At 48.9% G+C, this 21713-nt stretch overlaps 1 protein-coding gene across 3 annotated transcripts in view; it reads left to right on the top strand.

The window, feature by feature from the left end:
* Lrig1 (leucine rich repeats and immunoglobulin like domains 1) overlaps positions 1 to 21713 on the top strand; it is a 104806-nt gene that overhangs the window by 69218 nt on the left and 13875 nt on the right. For all 3 annotated transcript variants that reach the window (XM_052721760.1, XM_052721761.1, XM_052721759.1), the window contains 8 exons: positions 5251 to 5388; positions 7357 to 7500; positions 8997 to 9140; positions 10494 to 10637; positions 12987 to 13130; positions 15418 to 15498; positions 18708 to 18779; positions 19589 to 19660. In XM_052721760.1, the coding sequence (XP_052577720.1) occupies positions 5251 to 5388; positions 7357 to 7500; positions 8997 to 9140; positions 10494 to 10637; positions 12987 to 13130; positions 15418 to 15498; positions 18708 to 18779; positions 19589 to 19660 (939 nt within the window). The remainder of the gene's footprint in view (positions 1 to 5250; positions 5389 to 7356; positions 7501 to 8996; positions 9141 to 10493; positions 10638 to 12986; positions 13131 to 15417; positions 15499 to 18707; positions 18780 to 19588; positions 19661 to 21713) is intronic.

Raw genomic sequence — 21713 nt, 5'->3', positions numbered from 1 at the left:
GCCATCGTGGGAAAGAAGATGGTGAACTAGATAAGCGAGTACCCAGTTTATCAGATAACAATTAGAGCATAGAGAAGGACAGGGCAGGTGATGGGAGGCAGTGCATGCAGGTGTGTGATTCTAGAAAGAGTAGCCAGGAAAAGGCCTCACCAGGAGATGATACTTGAATAAAGACAGGGAGTAAGGGATGAGACAAGTGGGTCCCTGGAGAAGCAGCATTCCAGGCTATAGGAGCAGGAAGTACAAGGGCCCTGTGGCCTGCCCAGTGTTAGGACAGACATGGGGCAGAGCATATGAAGTGGAGGAGTAGGTTAGGCAGGCCCGTGGCAGATACTGTGCCTTGGAGGCCTGAGTGAGGAACCATAGCCATTTGTTTTCAGCAGAGTCTCATGAACCAAGAATCATTTTGTTTTCCTTTAAAACTGTGATAAAATATATATTAAAAAATTAAGCAGAAAATTTTAGTATTTTTTGTTGTTTTTGTGCAGCCTATCTTGAACCATTTCCTATCTTGCAATACTAAGACTCCATGTCCATTACCAACCAATCTTCATTGTCTTTTTTAAAAAGCCCTTGACTTTGGAACCATCTTTCTATTTTAGTTTTTGGTGCCTGCCTGCCCTCCCTCCCTTCCTTTTTGAAACATGGTCTCATCATGTAGCCCAGGGTACCTAGAACTCTCTAGAACTGCTGTGTAGTTGAGGCTGGCCTCAGACTTGCAGTCCTCAGGGTTAGGGTTAGGGCTCGAACTTGGATCCTAGTACCTATGTAATACTCAGCATTCTGCAGACACCTGTAGCTCCAGCTCTGAGAGATCCAGTGCTCTTCAGGTCTGCACACATGCACAGGCTTGCATACCTCCACCACACGTACACATGTGCATACATGTGCGGACACACACAAATAAATCTTTTTTAAAATTTATCATTGGGGGCTGGAGTGATGGCTCAGTGGTTAAAAACTGGCTGCTTTTCCAAGGGACCCCATTTTGATTCCCAGCACCCACATGGTGACTCACAACAGTCTGTAACTCTAGTAACAGAAGACCCCACACTCTCTTCTGGCCTCTGAGGGTACCACAAATACCTGTACACAGACATGTATGCAACCAAAACACTCATACACATAAAGATAATAATAAAGTGAAGTTTTTAAAAAATATATAATTGTTAGTGCTAAGAATGCCATTTTGTATATGTTGTACAAAGTGGTAAACGTATGTTTAGGTCCATGCTCAAATTGTTGGAAATTCTATCTTAATTTAAACCAAAATTCACTGAACAGTTTTTGTGTGTGTAAGAAACTGAAGTCAGCAACTGAAACAACAATTTAAAAAAATGTAACATTTGAATATAACTCAGATACACTAATTTGATACGTGCTCAGTAGTGACAGGAAATTTAAGTCTTTGTTTTTAGAATCAAATGATTTTGTGTCTATAATAACAGAAAACTTACACAGTGGTGGGCATTCAATGCTTATTTTGTGTACCGGGTGTATAAAATAGGTACACAAATGAAACATTTACCGACAATAAGTAATACATTATTCTGAAACATTTCTTTGGTATATCTATAGACAGTACAGTAAAAACACAGGTTTGCAACAGACAGTGTTTGGAATGTGAACTGTTGTGTTTCCTTGGCATGTCAACATATGCAGTCCAGGCTTTTGTGCGTTCAGAATCTCGGCTGCAGTGAAGCCCTGTGAAACACCATGGGCCAGTGCCATCAGAAACAGTGTGGATCCATTACACATTCAGTTTTGAATTAGTATTTTGTCATTGTGCATTCAGAAATCTACTACGAAAAGTTTGCAGCCTCCGTACATTGTCATGTGACCCCCATATAGGTGATACACATAGTTTAGGAAAGCTGTAGTTTATATCCCATTTTCCTTATCTACTCACCTGCCACTGGACATGTGGGTTGTTTCATCTTTTGAATATTTTGAATAATACTTTCTGTGAACACGTGAAAGTGTCCATGAGATCTGACTTCCGGTTTGGGGGTGTGCTAATGTTTTAGATAGTTAACTGTTTTCTAAAGCACCCTCACTCCCCCACTGCTTGCCGTAGTCTAATTTCTCTACACTCTCATGTACATGTGTTCCTTTGATAGCAGCTATCGTAACTGACCTATGTTTCTATACAAACACTGATACCTGCTGAGCATTTGTGTATCTTCTTTGGAGAATGTCTGTGTAAGTCCTCTGCTGATTAAAAACATTATTTTTCTTTGGTGTGTGTGTTTGTGTGACGGTATTCATGTCCCAGGGTGGCTTTAGATTAGAGGCCATAAGGTGATATTAGATCCCCTGAGCTGCTGTTACAGGCTGTTGTGAGCAACTAACGTGGGTGCTATTCATGTCCCAGGGTGGCTTTAGATTAGAGGCCATAAGGTGATATTAGATCCCCTGAGCTGCTGTTACAGGCTGTTGTGAGCAACTAACATGGGTGCTGGGATCTGAACTCAGGTTTTCTGGAAGAGATCTGAGTCATCTCTCCAGCCCCCTTGGTTGATATTTTAATCAGAATGTTCTGTTGTCGAAATGTAGAGATACCTTATCCCTGAATGCTTCAGTTCTGTATGGAAAACAATGCTATATTTTCATGGACCTGTGTACAGTTCTTGAAGTCATCTCTGAATTAGGTTTAATAGTCAAGAAAGTGCAAGTGCAAGTACTTTGTAAACCGTTGTCTGTCTTTGTGGTTTCAGGGATGATAAAAAGAAAGTTCGCACGTGTGCAGTGGAGGTCTGATGATTTTTTCCTCCTGAGTGTCTTGTGTGAATGCATTTGCTTAAATCTGAGGTGTGAGATCCGCAGGATCCGAAAGTTGGCCCTCTTCTGAGCCTTCACCCCAGTTCCCAAACGTAGTCTGCACGTGTCTTCCCTGTTGCACTAGGGACCCCACTGGCTTGTTAGACTGCTGGGCTGGGAACTGACTGCAGGTGGCACTGCTCACTGGAGGTCTTCGCTGACCAGCCATGCTTCTCTGGGGTGGTGCAGGTTCCCGAGGCCCTCTTCTAATTCCCTTGTCCCTGTTTCTCTCACTTGGCCCACAGAGTGCCTCTTGGTTTGGTTTAGCCCGACAAGCCAGCTCTTAAGTCTGACCAGCTCCTGATCTCCCCGCCTGGCTTCCCGCCTCAGCCCTTCTCTCAGGCCTTTCCCGGATCCTTCCTTCTTCCTGGCTCATCTTCCCAGAGCTCATGCCTCACTCCCACAGTCCCTCCATCTCCATGGCTGCCTTCTCTGCTCAGTGGGGAACTTTTCCACTGTGTGAAAATGTCTTGTCCTCTTCACAGTGGCATTTATCCAGAATGGGGGCCTAGAATGCGGTTCAGTGGATAAATAGACTGCCGAGAAAGAAGAAAAAGTGTAAGACAAAAGACAAAGACAGGCGACAGAGAGGAGGTGTGGGGGAGAGGAGAGGGGCTAGACTGTCCCCGGGCTTGCTTGTGGAAGGCCTCGGGTGCCAGACGCTTTGTGTGGAGCCTGTGCTTTCTCTGCCCAGGTCCTCTGTTCCTGGCTCCCTGGTACTATATTCAGAGTTCCCGGATGAGGCCCAGCGCTGTGTCCTTTATTTCTTGTTCTTTTTCTTCCCATACTTTACATAATAAAGCTTCTATTTTCCTTTTGGAGTCAGCAAACTGAAGAGACTGCCCTATTAAAGACATTAATGAAGGACTCAGGAAGTAGCTTGGGGAGGGGCCAGGAGAGGTAAAGTTTGTCTCTCCCTCAGCACAGTTGTGCAAATGCATTTTGAGTTTCAGGGCCTGGGAGACTTGTGAAGAGAACAAAGGAGCCTGAGAGTCCCAGAGCTTCTGGGAAAGAGGTCCTTGTTTATGCCTGTTGGAACCGATTTGGTCAAGTGTTTGTTTAAAGGAGATGCCACTTGGTAAGCAACACCAGGCTCTTTGGGGTTTTGTTCCAAAAGGCTTTTGATTGGTTGGAGAGCTGCCCCTGTTTACTCATAGCTGGCAGAGTGTGTGGCTGGGATCGGCAGTCCCAGCACTACCTAACACCCAGCGAACTTCACTGTGACCCCTCCAGGCAGAGCCAAGCCCACATCAGTGCCCAGCCCACACCCCCTTGCCGGCTGTTGCTAATGCTCGCTGGTTAGGTTTTGGTTTTTGCAGAAAGAGGATTAAAGGTGAGAAGAAGTCATGGCAGGAAGTTAAGCACCACAGTGCCCTCCAGGTGCTTTAGTGTGGTTTCAGGGAGCAGGCTGTAGCCTCATCTCTCAGATGAGGAAACTGAGGCCCAAAGTCCCCAAGGGTGGGGATTCTGGGATTTGGTTCCAGCTGGGTCCAGCAATGAGCTCCTGTCTCACTTCAGAGTCAGGTTTGGCCATCATCATCTTTGTATTCTTTGCAGTCCTTTCTGTCTTCATGCCTGGGATACAGTACATGACGGGAGACTTAACTTGTGTTGTGACGTATTCAGTAGGATTAAACTGAGCTCTTGGGGGGCGGGGGGCTGGAATGATGGCTCAGAGGCAGAGCCAGGCAGATCTCTGTGAGTTCAAGGCCAGCCTGGTCTACAGAAAAATGGCTCAGCAGTTAAGAGCACTAACTGCTCTTCTACAGGACCTGGGTTCAATTCCCAGAACCTACATGACAGCTCACAACTGTCTGTAACTTCAATTCCAGGAGACTTGACACCCTCATACAGACATACATGCAGGCAAAACACGAATGCTCATAAAATAAAAATAAATAAGTTAAAAATCAAACAAACAACTGCGCTCTGGGCTCTGGTGCCAGCAGTCTTTAGTCATAATGCTAGACTAGGCACCAGAGATCAGCGATGGGGTGGGATTGGGGCAGCTTGGTGTACTTGCATGTCATCTATCGCTGGGCACTGGACATGTCAGCACCCTATTTTCTTCTCTTGGGTGGAACAGCTGAGGCAAAGAGCTTATTCTGCATAGAAGAGCCTATATATAACACCGAGCCAGCAGATGACAATGCAATAGACAGAGGAATAGATCACATATTGAATGTTCCTGAATTGTAATTTTAGGTCAAAGTAAAATCACAAAAAAAAAAAAAAAAAACCAGTGGGGAGGATAAGAGTTTGTTGCCTCACCCCCTGCTCTGTCTGAGGCAGCACAGGATCCACAGGATCCACAGTGTGGGAGGCGGGGGCTGAAGTCTCACCCCCTGCTCTGTTTGAGGCAGCACAGGATCCACAGGATCCACAGTGTGGGAGGTGGGGGCTGAAGTCTCACCCCCTGCTCTGTTTCAGGCAGCACAACAAGATTCTCAGTATAGATGGAAGCCAGCTGAAGTCGTACCTGTCCTTGGAAGTTCTGGATCTGAGCTTGAACAACATCACGGAAATCCGGAGCTCTTGTTTCCCGAATGGCCTGCGTGTAAGGGAGCTGTAAGTGTCTCTGCCATCCATGTACCCCAGCTTCCAGGCCTTGTAATGACTGCCCTGGTGCTCAGTCCTAGACACAGGATGGGTGCTTGCTTCACTCTGGCCCTGGCTGGGCTAAGTTCGTGAGGTTGTGCAGACCTTTGGCAGGCCAAGAGTGGGGTCTACCCATGGTCCCTTGGGCACCCATTTTAGAGCATTTCCAAACCCTGTGGTACCCTATGGCTGTCTAAGGAACTTGCCTCTCACAGTGCAGAGCCCAGAAGTCAGGCCCAGTCTCTCTGCTCACAAGTCTAGTTTTGCTCTCATGCTCTGAGCTGTCTCCCAGAGAAACTTGGAGGGAGTGGTTGGGTGGTGAGTGGGTGCGCATCCCAGGGAGACAGGTTCAACGACAGTGTATCATTAGAGACCTTTCGAATAAGCCATGTTGTGGCTGGCTCCTTTGGAGAGGGCAGTTACTCGGCTTTGTAGTTGTTTAGATGTCTATTTTTTTTTTAAAAACATGTCTCAGTACCTGCCTCACACTGAGTGGATGGCAGACAGGAATGAAGAAGCTAAACCTCTGTAATCCACTCACTGCAGGTAGGAACACACTGCTTTGGGGAGGAATTGAAGACACAAGCTAAAGAGACAGTTCCTAGTTATAAATGCATTTCATCTCCTGTCTTGCTGCTGCTTCTGAGTTATTCTGCAGCTCATTTGTAAGGCTGCTTTGGGGCTCACTGTGACCCATCTTCTCAGGAAGGATGACACATGGTACATCTTTTCCAGTCATTCTGAGACTCCAGGAAGAGAAGTGATTGCTTTTGAGGGTTCATCAAAGCACAAGTATTGGGAACAAGAGGCCCTGGCTCTTCTATAAAGCCCTGGGAGGGGGCTTTCAAAAGGTGTCCAGCTACCACCTGGTGCTTCTTATGTGGCACAGAGAAGCACTGACTGCTCCCCTGGGTTGCATTGTTCTTTCCCTGCACAGATGCAGAGGGCACTTTCTGTTGGTGGCCGTTGACTGCCATGTCGTCATCACACCGATTGCTCTGTAATCGGGAGTGCTGAGAACAAACAGTCCAGCCCCATCTACAGAGTCCTTATGTGCCCTGCTCTGGGCTGCTGCCTGATGGCGGGATCCGAAGCGCCTCACCCCCTCTTGGCACATAACCATTGCGGTTGAAGAGTCTCTGTCTGTCTCGTTTTCACTCAGGCTTTTGGCTGGGGATGGCAGGAAGAGAGGTGTGCAGTGGGGTGGCCTCTCGGGAGGAGACTGTATCGTTGGCTATGTCTTGTCGTTTTACTTCTTGATAGAATTTGTTCTGGGAGCTGCTTGCATCTGAGTACACTGCCCTGTATTTTGAGGAAGAGTCCCCTCCTGGGTGGTCACAGGAGGCTCCCCTGACACGTATAAGGTGTAGCCCTGTGAAGATATATGTCTTCTTTTCTAAAGGACTCACAGAGGTCTCTTAAGTGCTTCTTGAAGGTGTTAGAATTATTTAAATGAATGGTTTGCACATTTTCATTATGTAAATTGTACAGTCAGAACCACTTCAGGATTAAATAAAGGCTGTTTCTCCGAAGTGTAAAACCCACTGATATTGACTCCTAATTGACTTTTGCTTTTAGGGCTTTTCTGTCCAGTGTGAACTAGTTGGTGGTGAAGAAGGAACCCACAGGTTCTCTTGAGGCAGGCCTTGTGCTGTGCTGTTGGGGTGGGGAAAGGTTAGTGTCGTCCCCATCAGCAGAAGTGTGCTGAAGCATGGTCTGCCTCGGTGTCTCCTCACCAGGCAGTCTGCTACCAGCATGCCCAGGTTCCCTGTCTTGAGTCAGGATGGGCTTGGCAGCCTGGAGATAAAGGACTCAGTGGAGATCTGTCGCTCTGGGTGTGTCTTAGATGGTTCCTAGCAGCCCCTGCTGGGTCTGGGCCTGTAAGGAGTGAGGAAGGCCTCCTACTGCCACAACATTTTCTCTCCTGAATCGTTCCAGCAACTTGGCAAGCAATCGCATCAGCAGCCTGGAGTCTGGAGCATTTGATGGTCTGTCACGGTCGCTGCTGACTCTTCGTTTGAGCAAAAACAGGATCACCCAGCTTCCTGTGAAAGCATTCAAGCTACCCAGGCTGATACAACTGTGAGTACAGAAACCTGCACTTTAATTAAGGTTAGCCAAACTTTATGGGGGCCAAATTTCCCCAAGGACCCTGTACCAATCGCCACCCCTTCCTCACCCCCCTTGGTAAAGCTCTGCATAAACTATCATTTATGACCCTACTGCAACACCTAATAAAAGCAAATTAGGAGTTGGGTCTGGTGTCAGCAGGCTCCCTCGGATGGCCTCGGAAAAGACCCACACGCTTGCATGCATGCTTGTCCTCGCTGACACTGAGCTTCTGAAGTGCAGTCCCTGACTCCTGCTGATGGCTTTCCCTCTTTGAATGCCAGATCTTCCTACCTCAGCCTCCCAAGTGCTGGGATGACAGGCATGCACCACCATTCCCACCTCAGTTTCATTCTTAGCTCAGGTTTTAGTGAGGGTTAAGGTACTGAGGCAGTCTGTACCTTGGACACGAAGTTATCTGGACCTTCTTGAATTGTTTGGTATGAAGCTAACCTGATCAGAGGCAGCCCCCTCTTCATTTCCTAAGTTTTAGAAGGTTAACTGGTTTGTTTTTGTATGAAAGCATGTATTCATGTGTCTCTAGATATCATAAATAGCAAAAGGTTGCTAGAAAACTTACACTAACCAAAACTTCCCAGCCAGTGAAAGATATTTCAACTTTGTTTGTTTTTCTGTGTCTTCCTTTTAGCAGAAGAGTGTATTTCAGGAAAATGAGCCAAAATTCAAAATGTGGTTTAAACAGAATGGAGCAGGTGCAGGTCAGGCTGGCCCGAGGTGGAGCATGTCCTGTCCGCATGCTTCTGTGCCCCACCCCATAGGTGCTGGAGCTTTGCTTTGCTCTTTTCCGTCTAAGAAGCTGGAGACGCTGTGTGTAAAGCGGGTCATGAGCCACTGCAGAAATATCTGGGGAAAACCAAGGGCTTCCCAGTTAGTGCTGTGTTCTCCCACCTTCCCAGAGTTGCTGATGAGGTCCAGCTGACCTAGAGCCCTGCTCTCTCTTGTCAACTAAGACTGTTCTGCTAGGACTAGGGGCCAAGTGTCTATGCTCCCGTCCCCCACGTCTCCATGAGCAGTCACTGTCAGGTGCCCGAGTGGAAGGTTTGCTGCTATGTGATACCCAGTGGTTAGGATTTTCTTGGGTTGAAGCATCTGGTCTGGATTTCTGTTGCTGAGCACCTCAGCTAAGGAATGCACCTCCTGAGTCATGCCGAGGGCCTGCTGTAAAATCATGAATGAGGACTGTTTTCAGGGAAGAGATGTGGGTGCTTATGCTCCCACGGTACCGGGGCCAGCACAGAGCGAGCTATACAGTGTTCACTGTACTTCGTGTACTGCATTACCCATGCTGTTGACAGTGTCAGTGTGCTGGCTGAGGTGTGCCCTTGGTTTCCCTAAGACTCCTCCTCCATAGTTTCCACATGGACTCAAAAACCTGCTTGAACTTCTGGGAATGGTGCGGGCCAGATGTGCACATGGGAGGTTCTGACCTGATGGCTTCGTCTCCATAGGGACCTGAATCGGAATCGGATTCGGCTGATTGAGGGTCTCACGTTCCAGGGGCTCGATAGCTTGGAGGTGCTGAAGCTTCAACGGAATAACATCAGCAAGCTGACAGATGGTGCCTTCTGGGGGCTGTCTAAGATGCATGTGCTGTAAGTGCGGGCATCCCTCCTGGGCTCTGGGAGGACATGGGCATGGGCTCTTTGGAGCACGTATGCACTCACACATTCATTCAGCTGGGTGTGGTGGCTACCTGGACCGAGTCCCCTGCTCTTTGGACCTTTTTCTGCACGATGGACTAAACCCCAGGTTGTCTTCCCTGCAAGGTAGGAGGAGGTTCTAGTAGACACATGGTCAGCTAAGGAAGTGGAAGGAGATGGACTGCTCCAGTCTGCTGGGCCTACTCTCCACCCCCCACTTCCTCCACGAACCTAAGACTCCGGAGTGATTCCCTCCCCACATCCTCTCCACTCACACACTTATAGGAAGTCCCTTCTTCCTCCCTCACGCTGGGTCGATGGTCTTTCTTGATGTGCAGGTGGGCCAAAATGTATAGTTCATCTTGGGAGATTTATTCCTGTCTTGTGAGCTAATCAAGACATGGAGTGCAGATGTGCAGCTTTTATCAGGGGAGTTTCCAGCCAGATGTGCGTAGCAACAGAGCTGTCTGCTGCCAGAATAATGAAAGAGAAGAGCAGAGACGCAATTACTGATCTTCTGATTTGAAGCCTCTACAGTTGTTTGAATCTGCACAGCTAGGCAGTGACGGTGCTGTCGTGTCCCGCTCTGCCTTTGGTTCTCTGGTTTTCAGGTTTGCCAGTGGCTCCTTCCAGATTAACACGACTGTACCACTGTCTTTACCTGTGCCTGTCAGTGCTTCAGCTGGCCAACTCCCTGACTCCCTGCTTCCCATGCAGATTACATCACAGCCTGTACATCTGCTATTATCTTTGTAGCTGAAACCAAGGCTGGAAGCCTGGGCCCCCAGCCGCCAGTGTGTTGCCCGTTCTCATCCTCAGAAGCATCTTCCACTGCCTGCCCCTTCCCATACACTCACTTTGTATGGCATGAACGGGAGGAGCCTGCTGCTCCGCTTCTTGCTGTTCACACTTTCCACTTCGGATTAACCGGATGTCAGTTTCCTGTGTTCATTTTGGAATCTGAAATCTAAATGGTCACTTGCTGAGATCAGAGTTCTCAGAAGAAAACTGGTTACCCACCACTTGGTTTTATGTTAAACTTGCAAATAAGGAGTGGTATGTTTCTTAGGATTTTTTTTAATACACTAAGCACTCATGATTTGAATAGTGGGAGAAAGTCAGATGGACCAAAGCAAGTGCCAGTTGCTTAAACTTCCTCTCTAATACCGAACAAAATGTGCATACTTCTCCGTTCTGTTACCTTCTCTGTGCTGAGGACCACATCTGATACGGATTGGCCTCCTGCTTGCTGTCTGTGTGATGAGGGAATGGCAGTCTCTTCATCCTGGGTATCCCTCTCTGCAGGCACTTGGAGTACAACAGCCTGGTGGAAGTGAACAGCGGCTCCCTCTACGGCCTCACGGCCCTTCATCAGCTGCACCTCAGCAACAACTCCATCTCTCGAATTCAGCGCGACGGTTGGAGCTTCTGTCAGAAGCTGCATGAGCTGTAAGTCTAGGGCAGCAGTCACTCACAGTACCCGGTGAAGCATCTAGGAACCACTGGCCCGCCTCACCCCACAGGGTCCTGATGAGGAGGCCACCTAGAGGCAGGTGATCTGTTCAGGAAGAAAGACCCATGCAGAGCCACTGCCCCCAGGCCTTAGGCTTGGAGTCAGCAGTGAAGGAGAGGATGTGCCAGAGAACAGAGGCCTAGGTGTCATCACAGCACTTTTGAGTGACAGTAGTTCCTGTGTATTTCTTGAGTGAAAAAGTCCCATTAGTGTAGGACAGCAGCACGGAAAGATGGTGACACGCTGACAGTGGGGGACCTCCACCATCCTGTCCTCAGACGGTTTCTGAGGACACTGGGTTCATTCCTGCCCCATCTGTGTCCCAGTGCCTGATGGTGGCTGTATGGAGATGCAGCATCCCTTAGGTCCTTTGGGAAGTTCTGGGACAGGGTTCCCAGGTTGTACCCTTGCTCCTGAGAATAGTAGTGACAGACTCCCCTGATGGGGGGCATGTGGCCTAGGCATCCCTTCACAGAAGACACACTATAGTGCCAGAGCCCAGGACTCAGCAGACATCGTGTGTCCCTTTGTTCCTGCCCTCTGTCCAGTCATTCTTCCCGTTTAATAGATGCCTTGTAGTCCAGTAGGTTTATTTGGGGAGGTCCAGAGGTTGGTTTCCTTCCTTCCTTCCTTCCTTCCTTCCTTCCTTCCTTCCTTCCTTCCTTCCTTCCTTCCTCCCTCCCTCCCTCCCTCCCTCCCTCCTTCCCTCCCTCCTTCCCTCCCTCCTTCCCTCCCTCCCTTCCTTCCTTTTTTTATTTTATTTGGCTAGGCTTGGCTACAGGATCCACCAAAGCAAATGATTGGTAGGAATGCCACACCTTGCTCAGCCTCTCTTGTGTGTTTTGACTTCACCAGGCATCCTTAGAGACACTTCAGCCTGATGCTGACTCTCGCAGCCTGTGTTTTCTTCTGGTTGTCTCTACTCTGGATGCTATCTGTGGCCCTCAGTGTATATGTCTCTCCGTACCCCACGCTTCCACATAGTTCAGGGTTTAGCTGGTCCCTGTCTTTTGTAAAAGGCCATAGTCCCGCCCCGGACTTTGTGTTCATTGCACTTAGAGCTAGTGTTCATTCTTTGGGTTTAGCTTCCTGCTACCTCAAGAAGATGCTGTTGACCACTGCCCATGGTACCAAGTGCCATTGACCAGCCCTTGATTTGTGGTTTTCTGTTGGTGGCTAGGAGTCGTAGGGAAGGGAGGGGCCTTATAGGTATTTAGTCTAGTTCCCAAGCAAGGACAGTCCTCTGGAATACACCAGAAAGTGTTTGAGCCCCTGGAGTTGGGGCCACATGGAAAGGTAAGCTAGGCAGACCCTTGCGTCCCCTCCTCCTGTTTCTGCCTGGCAGTATGACACTCTCTTGTGCCCTTTAGAGAAAGGGAAGGATCTCTTGAGTGTACTGGACTAGTCCTAGTAATTTGCTCCATATTAGAAAGCCTCAGCTAGATGAAGGATTGCTTTCCAGCAAGTTCTTGCCCTTCCTTTAAGCTAAATGTCTTAATTGCAGGTGAGGATGTAATTTGGGTCTCCTGTCAATCTTTGCAACTGATAGACACTTTGACTTAGTTCTCTAAGAGGGACAGAATAGCGTTCACTGCCACCTTTAAAACCACATTAACCTTCAGTTAATTCAGTTTGCTTCTTTTTGTACCAGTCCAGGCTTAACTTTATGGCTGTAGATAACTAATACGTCACATAACCAACCCAGTGTTGTGCAGTAGTGCTGGGAAGAGCTGGATTCTGACAGAGAGGCAAAGTGCATGCTTTGGGGCATGATCCCTGTTGACTGGTGTAGTCTTCACAACCAAGGCCTTCTGTGTCATGCTCTTACCCTGCTAAGATGGGAGGTCCTGGTTTGGCTGTCCCAGGCAGTGGCTCGTGGTGCCCTCTGCTGGCCGATACAGGGAGTGTAGCTGTGGCTTCCTTGCAGATTCTGTTTACTGGGTGAGTCTCTGCTGAGAGGGGTCTTTCATTGCCTGAATCAAGACCTGCAATGGAGGGGCCTGGAGCCTTGAGGTCTGGGTTGTATGGCAGGTGTCTACAGTGTGTATAAGCAGTAGTCCTCAGTTTTGTGGCACTGATTTCATGACCTGCATAATCCTTTCATTATCAGACTAGATGAATGTTGACCTGATGGGTTGCTTTCTGTATGGGCACTTTTACTCAGGGTTCCTGAAGACAGTATCCCCTTCCTGGTGAGGTCAGGCCAGTTGTGGCGTGACTGCTTGAGAGAAGAGGGCATCCATGTAGCTCAGTGGTGACATTTGCCTTCCTCTTCTCTTCCTCAGGGTTCTGTCCTTCAACAGCCTCACTAGGCTGGATGAGGAGAGCCTGGCCGAGCTGAGCAGCCTCAGTATCCTGCGCCTCAGCCACAACGCCATCAGCCACATCGCTGAAGGCGCCTTCAAGGGACTCAAGAGTCTGCGGGTCTTGTAAGGATTTTGCTTTTGAGGGTGACAATGAAGGGTACCCAGGTGGAGAGCAGACCACAAAGTGCCTGCTTTGTTCAGATTCCCCTCTTGCTGGCTGCTAGTCAGAACTGGACCCAAAGCTGGCCTACTATGGGAACATGGACTTGAACCTTTAGATCACTGACAAAAAAGTAACCATTGAGCAGAAAAGTCTTTACTTTCCCAGGATGGTGCCGACAGGGGATGAGAACTCTTTAAAAACCGTTGTTGTCAGTAATTCTCAGGACATGAGGCGGGACGGGGTGGGAGGGTCGGAAAAGCGTGTCTACACAGGGTACCTGCAGCAGCAGCCAGACAGTGCTGTGCGTTTCTTCTCCAGTCTTCTGGCTGTGACTTCTTATGTGTTGTTCTTTCTGAGCAGGGAGGGTGGTGGTTTTGTTCATTGGCTTTTTAAGGCAGGATCTCTGTAGCCCAGGCTAGTCTCAAGCTCCTATAACTGAGGCTGGACTTGAACTTGTGGCTATCTTCCCATCTCAAGCACTAGGATTACAGGTGTGTGAGCCTCTGGGCCTGACTGTAAATTTGGAGGATTTTTTTCTCATGTTGCTGTAGCTCAAACCCTGGAGCCTTGAGAATGATAAGTGTGCTCTCTTCCACTAAGCCACATCCCCAGCCCTGACTTCTGTTTTTAGATCCTATGTGTTTGTTTTGTTTTTGTTTTTGTTTTTTTTCTCCAAGTCAGTGCCATGGTCACTTTCCTGCTACTTTGAAGCTCTTCAGTGGATCTGGTATCCACGAGAGAGGGAAATGAGGTCTGGTGTCCTTGCGTGAGTCTCATTAGGGAGTGGTGTAACACAGAGGAAGTGAGATGTCATGTCCTTTAAAGTGCCCAGTTGGGTGAGGCGGCTAGAAGTTGCTGAGGGTACTTTTCTGGGACCTTTCATAGAACTTTGCAGTGATAAACATTAGGCGGATTCCTAGCAGCCCTGAGCCTAAAACTCCCAGAAGGGCCTAGGGTTCTCAACAGACAGGAGGAGCAGCTTCAGCTGCCGCCTTCTCCACCATGGTCTTCTACTGGGAGAGCACGCCTGTCATGTGTCTGGCGGGAGACCTCTCCACTCACACCTGGCAGAGTGGGTTTTAGGAGTGAGTCACCGCTGGCGAGTGTGTAAGAGCTAGTGCCAAGCCATTCGACCGAGGTCAGTCTGCGAGCCCTTGAGAGGCCTGAACAGAAAGGCCAGGAACACTCAGGCTGAGCCGGCCAGAAGGAGAGGGAGACTTTAGTAGGCAAGGCCCAGAGCAGGAAGACAGGCACACAAAGCCACAGCCTGGACCCCTGCTGTACTCAGTCTAAAGATGACCAGGAGAGGGGAGGTCCCTTCCAGCAGCATGTTCTCTTAGCTTCATGCTGGAAAGTGAAGGTCACAGCAAGCGTCTTGCACTTACATCCCAGCTCCACTCCCCACCGGCGGTGACTTTCCAGCTTTTTCCCAGAGCCAAGAGCTGCATCCCTCTCTGTTCTTAGCCATATCTGCAGGGATTCTGGAAAGGGATGTGCAGAGACCATGGCCCTGTGAAGATCTGGAAAGAACAAAATGTGAGGAGAGTTGGGGTCTGGCTGCCAGGTGTGGTATGCTGCTGGGCACTGTGGCCTGTTCTTGGAAGCTCAGGGAGGAAGCTGAAATACTAACCTTGTCCAGGCAGTCTGGGGCTGAGGAGGTGGCTTTATTTTTCCTGTCCTGGCAAGTGGGTCACAAGACTGACTCAGCACCCAGATGTCTGCTCTGGCTCAGAGTCTGATGCTGCGTAGGCCTCATGAGGAGCAGGGTGCCGGCCCGGACTTAGAGCCAGCCTGAAGGACACCAGGGCCGAGCCCTATCCGTTGCTGTCCCTTTCTTCCACATACCTTTCAGTGTCCTGGTTGAGCCCTGAGAGAGAACTGTGGTTACTACAAGAGTAGACAGGAACCACAGGAGTCATGTGGGCCAAAGGTCCACTTTGTGGAAGGGGTACATGCCTGGCCTCTTCTGGTGCAGTCCCCACTGTTTCCCTCCCTGGAGCCAGCCAGAGCATTTGATGGGGATGCTGGCTTCACTGGAAGCAGAAGCAAGGTCACACTGCAGAGTGCAAAGGGGTTTTCTCCAGCCACACTTCTCGTGGCAGTACATAATGCTGGGCCCTCTGGGGTACACTAGATGCTTTAGGCCTCCTGGTGAAGGCCTCAGTGTGGGGCTAGTCTCCCTCCACGGTGAAGAACGAAGCCAGAGCTCAAGAGGGAGGGTGAACTTGTCTTCTGTCTTCTTCTCAGGGACCTGGACCATAATGAGATCTCAGGTACAATCGAAGATACCAGCGGTGCCTTCATGGGGCTTGACAACCTCAGCAAACTGTGAGTATTTCTGAGTGTGCAATTCTGCAAGCTCTGGGGTGCACTCCTGCAGCTCCCTTGGGTCTCCGTGGGCCCACAAAGGCCAGCAGGAGGCCTTCTGCTGTGTGCCGAGAAGAGGCGGAGGACTGGTGTGAGGGCTCCATAGTGCTCACAGGCTGCTCTCGGTCTTTGTGCTGTCCTGTGTGGTGGTCCTTAGGCTGCTGGTCTTGGTCCTGTTCACAGCCCGTCTGAAAACCCTAGATGTTTTGTCCTTTGCACAGAAGGGTGTGGTTGCCTTCCTCAATTTCTAGAAAATGTGTGAAATATCTCTGAGTAATTTGATAGTTTCGAGGCTCTTGTTGGTATTTTGCTGTTAATTATGATCTCTAGTAAAGCAGCCATTATTTGAATTTGAATTCAACCTGGGAGTCTTTGCCCTGCCCTCCTAGAATTTGCTAGTTGCTGCAGGAGGCTCACGTCTGTGTGGGGTACCTGGTGATCTCATCAGGACAGGCTCTATGATGCTACCTTTAGAGGTCAGGTGAGTCAGGTGAAGGGACTGACCCCAGACCTTGCAGGTGGCAGGTTCAGGTCTGTGCACCTGGCTGTGGAACTGGTCTACTCACTCTCTTGCCTAAGTTTCAGAATGGCTCTGGAGTTCTGCTGCTTGTGAGGAAGGGAGCGTTTCTGGACCTCATAGAAGAAGTACTTAATTAGAGCCTGAGTGACGTGTAGGAAAAGCAGTACAGCGCCGCACTGTCCCCTCCAGTTCCACCCTGGCACTGCTCGGGGGGGGGGGGGGGGGGGGGCTCTATGGAGGGTGCACATGAAGGGAAATATGTGGAGTGTAGAGAAGTGGCACCTTAGCCTCCTGCCTGGATGGGCACTCCATATTGGGAGGAAGGTTTGTCCATGCCATGGCTCCTTCCAAGAACATGAGTACAAGGCCCACCTTGACATGTTCCCCCACCCTGCACACACTAAGGTGCCTTTGTGGTTGCTTTAGCAAGCAGTGAACTGGCCTTTGGGAGCCTTTGGCTGGGCTGGCCAGATGTGTAAGAGGGTTTAAGAAGTGATATCTGAGGTCACTGTCTGATCTGAATCCTTACTAGGGGGTTTCAGGCTAACCACCCCTTCCCTGGAGCACCTTCCAGCCCAGGGAGCCATCAGTAACTGGTAGCTTGAGAGCCACACCCCACATCACCCCCAGGTATCTGCTGAGAGAGGTCAGGGCTTGTTTCAGCCTATCAGCGGAGTGATTGGCACTGTGTAATCGAGAGTTCGTTTTATTGCCGTTGCCACCATTAGGACTAACAGCTGCCCTCACTGTAAAAGAGGTCAATGTGACTAATATTTAATGGATGAAATAAGGCACAGCTTTTCCCTAGATCTAGTTTATGGGAGATTTCACTAAACAGTTCAGTTTGTTTTTACTGGGACCTGGAGCACATGGTGCCCTGGCATGTGGGGATCTGAGTAAGTGCAGGAATTGGCAGTCTTGCAGACACACTTGGGGTTCAGTGTCCCATGAGCTGTTAATTGCTGCTAGTTTTGTGGCTAAGGAGCCAAAGTGAACATGGCCACTGGGTTTCTGGGCATTTGGTTTATTTAAAGTAAGAATTTCAGATTTCGAGTTGTGGAAGAGTTTTCGGGATGAGATTGTTTTTGTGTCTACACAGACTGCCCCTGAGAGAAGGAGAAGGTGGAGAGGTCATTGGCCTGCTTGCCCTTCACCTTACGAAGGCTGGAAACAGTAGGCTTTGCCTAAAGGCTGAACTGACTGCTGGGGCCCCCGGGGCAAGAATCTGTTTCTAAAGAAGCCTCTTGGTGTGGTTTGGATACCCTTGGGAGCAGGTGGAACTGGCACCTCTGTCTGTGTTCCTTGCACTGTTTGGGCCTGTTCTGGGATGTAAGCCCCGTGGTGGGTGATGGCTAGGCCATGGTGCAACTTGGGCTTTCCAGGCATCACGTCATCTTCCATTAGCTTCCAGCAGCAGGCTGGTTCTTGTCGTCCCTGTGGCCTCTGTCTTCCATAGGTGGAGGGTGGCCAGCCTCTAGTCCCGATCATATCCCTGGTTCTTGCTGGGATCCTCACCAAGAAACACCTCTCTCTTAGGAAGAGTTGAGCCAGACTAGGTTTGTCTAGGTGCTTTTTCCTCTGTCTACTTAAACACTGCTGCTCAGCCTTGTGGATTTTGACATTTCCCAGGCATCCAGCCTGCTTAAGGATGACTGTTAGAAAATTCTGGAAGACATTAAGATTGAGGGGCAGAGCTGATGACAAGCATCACTTTGGGCTGTCCTGAGAGATGCCTCTCATCAGAGTCCTCAATAATAAAGGAAGGAACTCTGTATGTAATTGTCTGGTGCACTCTAGGGTCTCCCTCTGGTGGGAGCTCTGAGCTCAGTACCCAGAACAGAAACACTCTGTGTATATTAAACTGAATATTCACTGCTGAGGCCAGGATTAGAACTGCTAAAGTCCTGTCCCGTGCTCAAAAGCCTAAGGGTACTGACTTTAGTTACCTGGAAAGCTGACTGTGACACCTCAACTACCTGGGATTTAATGAACTTCTGGTCTACTGCATATAAATTCTGGGCTCTTGCTCAAGAAGCCGGAGTACAGGCCCTCTTCTCCAGGCCCTAAGGGTAAGGGTAAAGATCATGACAGCTGCATCCTGGCCACTATAGTGCATGACAAATGCAAAGAACTATGAGGCCATCTGGATAGATGCCCACCTTCCTGTTCTCTTCTGGTCGTTGTGACCCTTTATGCCCACAATGCAGTGCATGGAGGTGGATGGCAGACTTTAGTACCAGTTTACACTGCCTTCTGACTCACTTCTCACTAAAACAGTAACCAGCCTGTTTTTCCTGCAAGGCTACCACCCTGACAAACTTTGTACCTCCCTGGGTGGTCCTAGGACAGACAACATGGCATGGCTATGGTGGTTTTCACTTGACACTACAAGGGGTCTCTTGAGACTGAGTGGAATATGCAATTCCAGCCTGTCGTCAGCATGAAATTGTAATAAAGCTAGAGGTATTTCATTTCGGAGTGGGGATGGCCTGTGTACTGCAGCCCTGTAACCCCCACATAGGTCAGTACTGCACCCGCCTCTCTAGACACTTGTCAGGTAGCGCTGCCCTAATGGTGTGTTTTCTTTGTCCTAATGCTCCTCGGTCCCCTACTCCTGTCTACCCTGGGCCTGGATGTTTGGAAACTACAGAACTCTGTTTGGAAATAAGATCACATCTGTGGCTAAGAGAGCATTCTCAGGGCTGGAAGGCCTGGAACACCTGTAAGTATCCTGCCAGACCCTGCCTGCCTGCCCCACAGGCCTGCTAAACATGGCTGCTGGAGAAGTCTGCTAGCAATTTAATCACTTCTTTGTAAACGGAGAAACAGGCTGTTTGGAAACACCATCTGCTTCCTTCTCATTATAAGTCAGCTTCAACTTCGGCCTTTATTTTGCCCATGCCAGGAACACTCACAGAGCGTGTAGTCTGCTGGTGTGCTCCTAATTAACTCAGTTGGTATTTGAACCTTCCTCCCACCTGCTGGACTACATCACCCTGTATCAGACTCCTTGAAGAGTCCCTGAGCTATTGCTACTTACATAAAGATACTTATCTTGGCAAAGCCAGGCAAAACCCCTCCCCTTTAGCAGCTAAGCCATTCCTAGCACATGCTAGGACCTTTTCTACTGGGATGCTTGCCTAAGGGACCTTGGAACGAAGTAGGCAGCACTAGTCCTGAGAGGTTTATGCTGTTGTTGGGAGTGGATGCCTCTAGTGCCTGGCTCCTAGTTTTATTCTTCTTTGAATCAAGGTTAGCCTTTGTTCTGCTGGGTAAGTTTTTTTTCTCTCAGATTTCTACCTAGCTTCAAGCCAGCCCTTATGGTTGGCTTGGTCCCCAAGTCATTCTGTGTGCTTGCATTAGCAAGAGAACTGAGAGCCATTCCCAGTGGATCTGGCACATAGGTGTGGGTAGCTCCTGTGGGTCATCTGTAAACCAGGGCTGGCCTGGAAGATCCCTGAGTGTTCTCACTCGGCCCCAGTTGACAGGTACCCACAGTTCCTGTGCACCAATTGTTGCGTTCTCTTTCAGGAACCTTGGAGAGAATGCAATCAGGTCTGTCCAGTTTGATGCCTTTGCAAAGATGAAGAATCTTAAAGAGCTGTGAGTACCCGGGAATCCAGGGCCTGATTGACATGAGTGGAGACTGAGACTAAGCAAGACTTGTAATTGTATTGTGCTCACTTTACGTGATAGCTCTGATCATTTATAGATTAGATGGAAGTTATCTTTAAAAGAAAAATGCCTTGTGGGGCTTAGCTCTGGATAGGGGTGGCAAGTTTTTTTTCTGAGACGCTGACATAGTAAACATTTGGAACTTTTGGGGTCATAGGGGCTGGATCATGACTCTCAGATAGTTATTACAACAGACACAGTAAAACACACAGACACATGGGTGCAGCTGTGTGCCACTAGATCCATACCAACAGAAACAGTGGGCCTGCAGGCCAGTCTACTAAGCGCTGTTCTGATATGTAATAGAATCTCTTCTCTAAATGGATCCTCACCTTTTTAAGTATACCAGTTTCGATCTTTCAGGTTTGATTTTGTACTTGAGAGGGGTTCCTGAAGGAGTTTGTTGGACTGTGAGCGAGGTGTCTATGGCCTAATTCTGGAGCCTCAGCCTTGCTCTCTTGCCTGGTTTCTCATGGACTGCTATATGTACTCAAGCCATGGCTGGCCCTGGGCCCAGTCCTCTGATTGGAGAAGGAGGTTCACTTTGCTTGGTCATTTTCTTCTCCATCAGATCACAGCAGGTTATTCTGTGCCCTTAGTCAGCCTTTGGGTAAATTTCCACAAGCCAATATTAGAAACACACTTTGAGTTGAAATCATGAAAATGCACAGTGTAAGCCAGTGAAGAACTGGGCTGGTTGGAGCCATGGAAAATACTGCCTCTTAGTGGTGGCAGAGCAGTTTTGCCTGAGTGAAGAAAAGACTGGACTCTATAGGGCCCGGGGCAGCTCATGGTCCCACCATCCAACCAGCCTGGCCTGCGCCTCTGACTATGGGATGCCATGGTTGGTGTCACAACTCCCTGTGTTCTCTGAGCTTCAAACTCATCATTTAGGAAGACCTTCCCATTTCTAGTGCCCATGTTTTGCTGGGTCTAGCCTGGCCTCTTTCCTAGGGTGGGCTTCACTAAAGACCTTAGTGCTGAACCCAGTAGATATACTGAATGTGGTACAAAGCCTGATTCTTTCTACATACATCTTATCAAAGGTTGAAGTGAGATTTATTTCCCCCAGTTTGTTCTTATGACTAAAATTTAAATAAACTGAAATACATCCCTGTCCTGTCTTTAGCAGTGGCCTGGCCCTATTCTCTAGGCCTCTTCCTATCTGTTGTGCTCTACCACACAGAAGTATCTTTTGATGAGCAGTGGTTCTGACAGTGGGAAGTTCCTTCTGGTCCTTCACCTGGCCTCACACAGCCAGCCCACCACTACCCCGGGCTCATTCTGACACTTGCCTCCTTGTGTGGTGTATGAATTAGTCACTCTCTCATGGGTAGTGCTGCTGGCCTTCTGCTATCACAGTAGCCCCACAACAGGACAGCCCTTAGAGATCTCGCAGAACACAGCCTGCCCATCAAATGAAAATGTAAAACCTCATATTGATACTGTGGTCTGAGAGGGACAAGCATCCCTGTTTGAATGCTTTGAGAGAAATCAGTTGAGTCTTTGGAAAACTATTTCCTAAAGCGATTTGGAGAGGCTGAAGGTGGGAATCTGAAAACAGGAGGAAGGAGGAGGCTTTACTCTGTGTGGTCAGCATGGGCTGTGTTCATCCCTCTGTGCTGTTGACGAGCTCTACACTATTATATGTACAGAATGTCACTATTGATTAGATCGGGGGGAGAGAAAAGAGAAAGCTAGTTCACCTGCTGGTGTGGTTTGGAATCGCCCGTTTCTCACCATGTACCACAGGCAGTGCATGATGGGCAGCCCACACATGTACTTTCTTCTTGTCCTTGGCTGTGGGCGAGTGTCACTCTTAAACTCAAGACTCCAGGTCTCTCCGGATTCAGGCAGCTAGACTCTGGATGACTTATCTGAGTGACTCTTGGAGAAGGAACATCTGCTCAGATGGCCATTCTGATTTCTGTTTGGAAGTATAACCTCAGTTGCTGAAAAATGAAAATGTTCTCTGTTTTGG

Source organism: Peromyscus californicus, unplaced genomic scaffold (assembly GCF_007827085.1).
Source record: "Peromyscus californicus insignis strain IS unplaced genomic scaffold, ASM782708v3 Scaffold_6__1_contigs__length_162567912, whole genome shotgun sequence".
NCBI classification, from domain to species: domain Eukaryota; kingdom Metazoa; phylum Chordata; class Mammalia; order Rodentia; family Cricetidae; genus Peromyscus; species Peromyscus californicus.
Note: the sequence above shows the minus strand (reverse complement) of the source record. Positions and strands in the feature narration are given on the sequence as shown.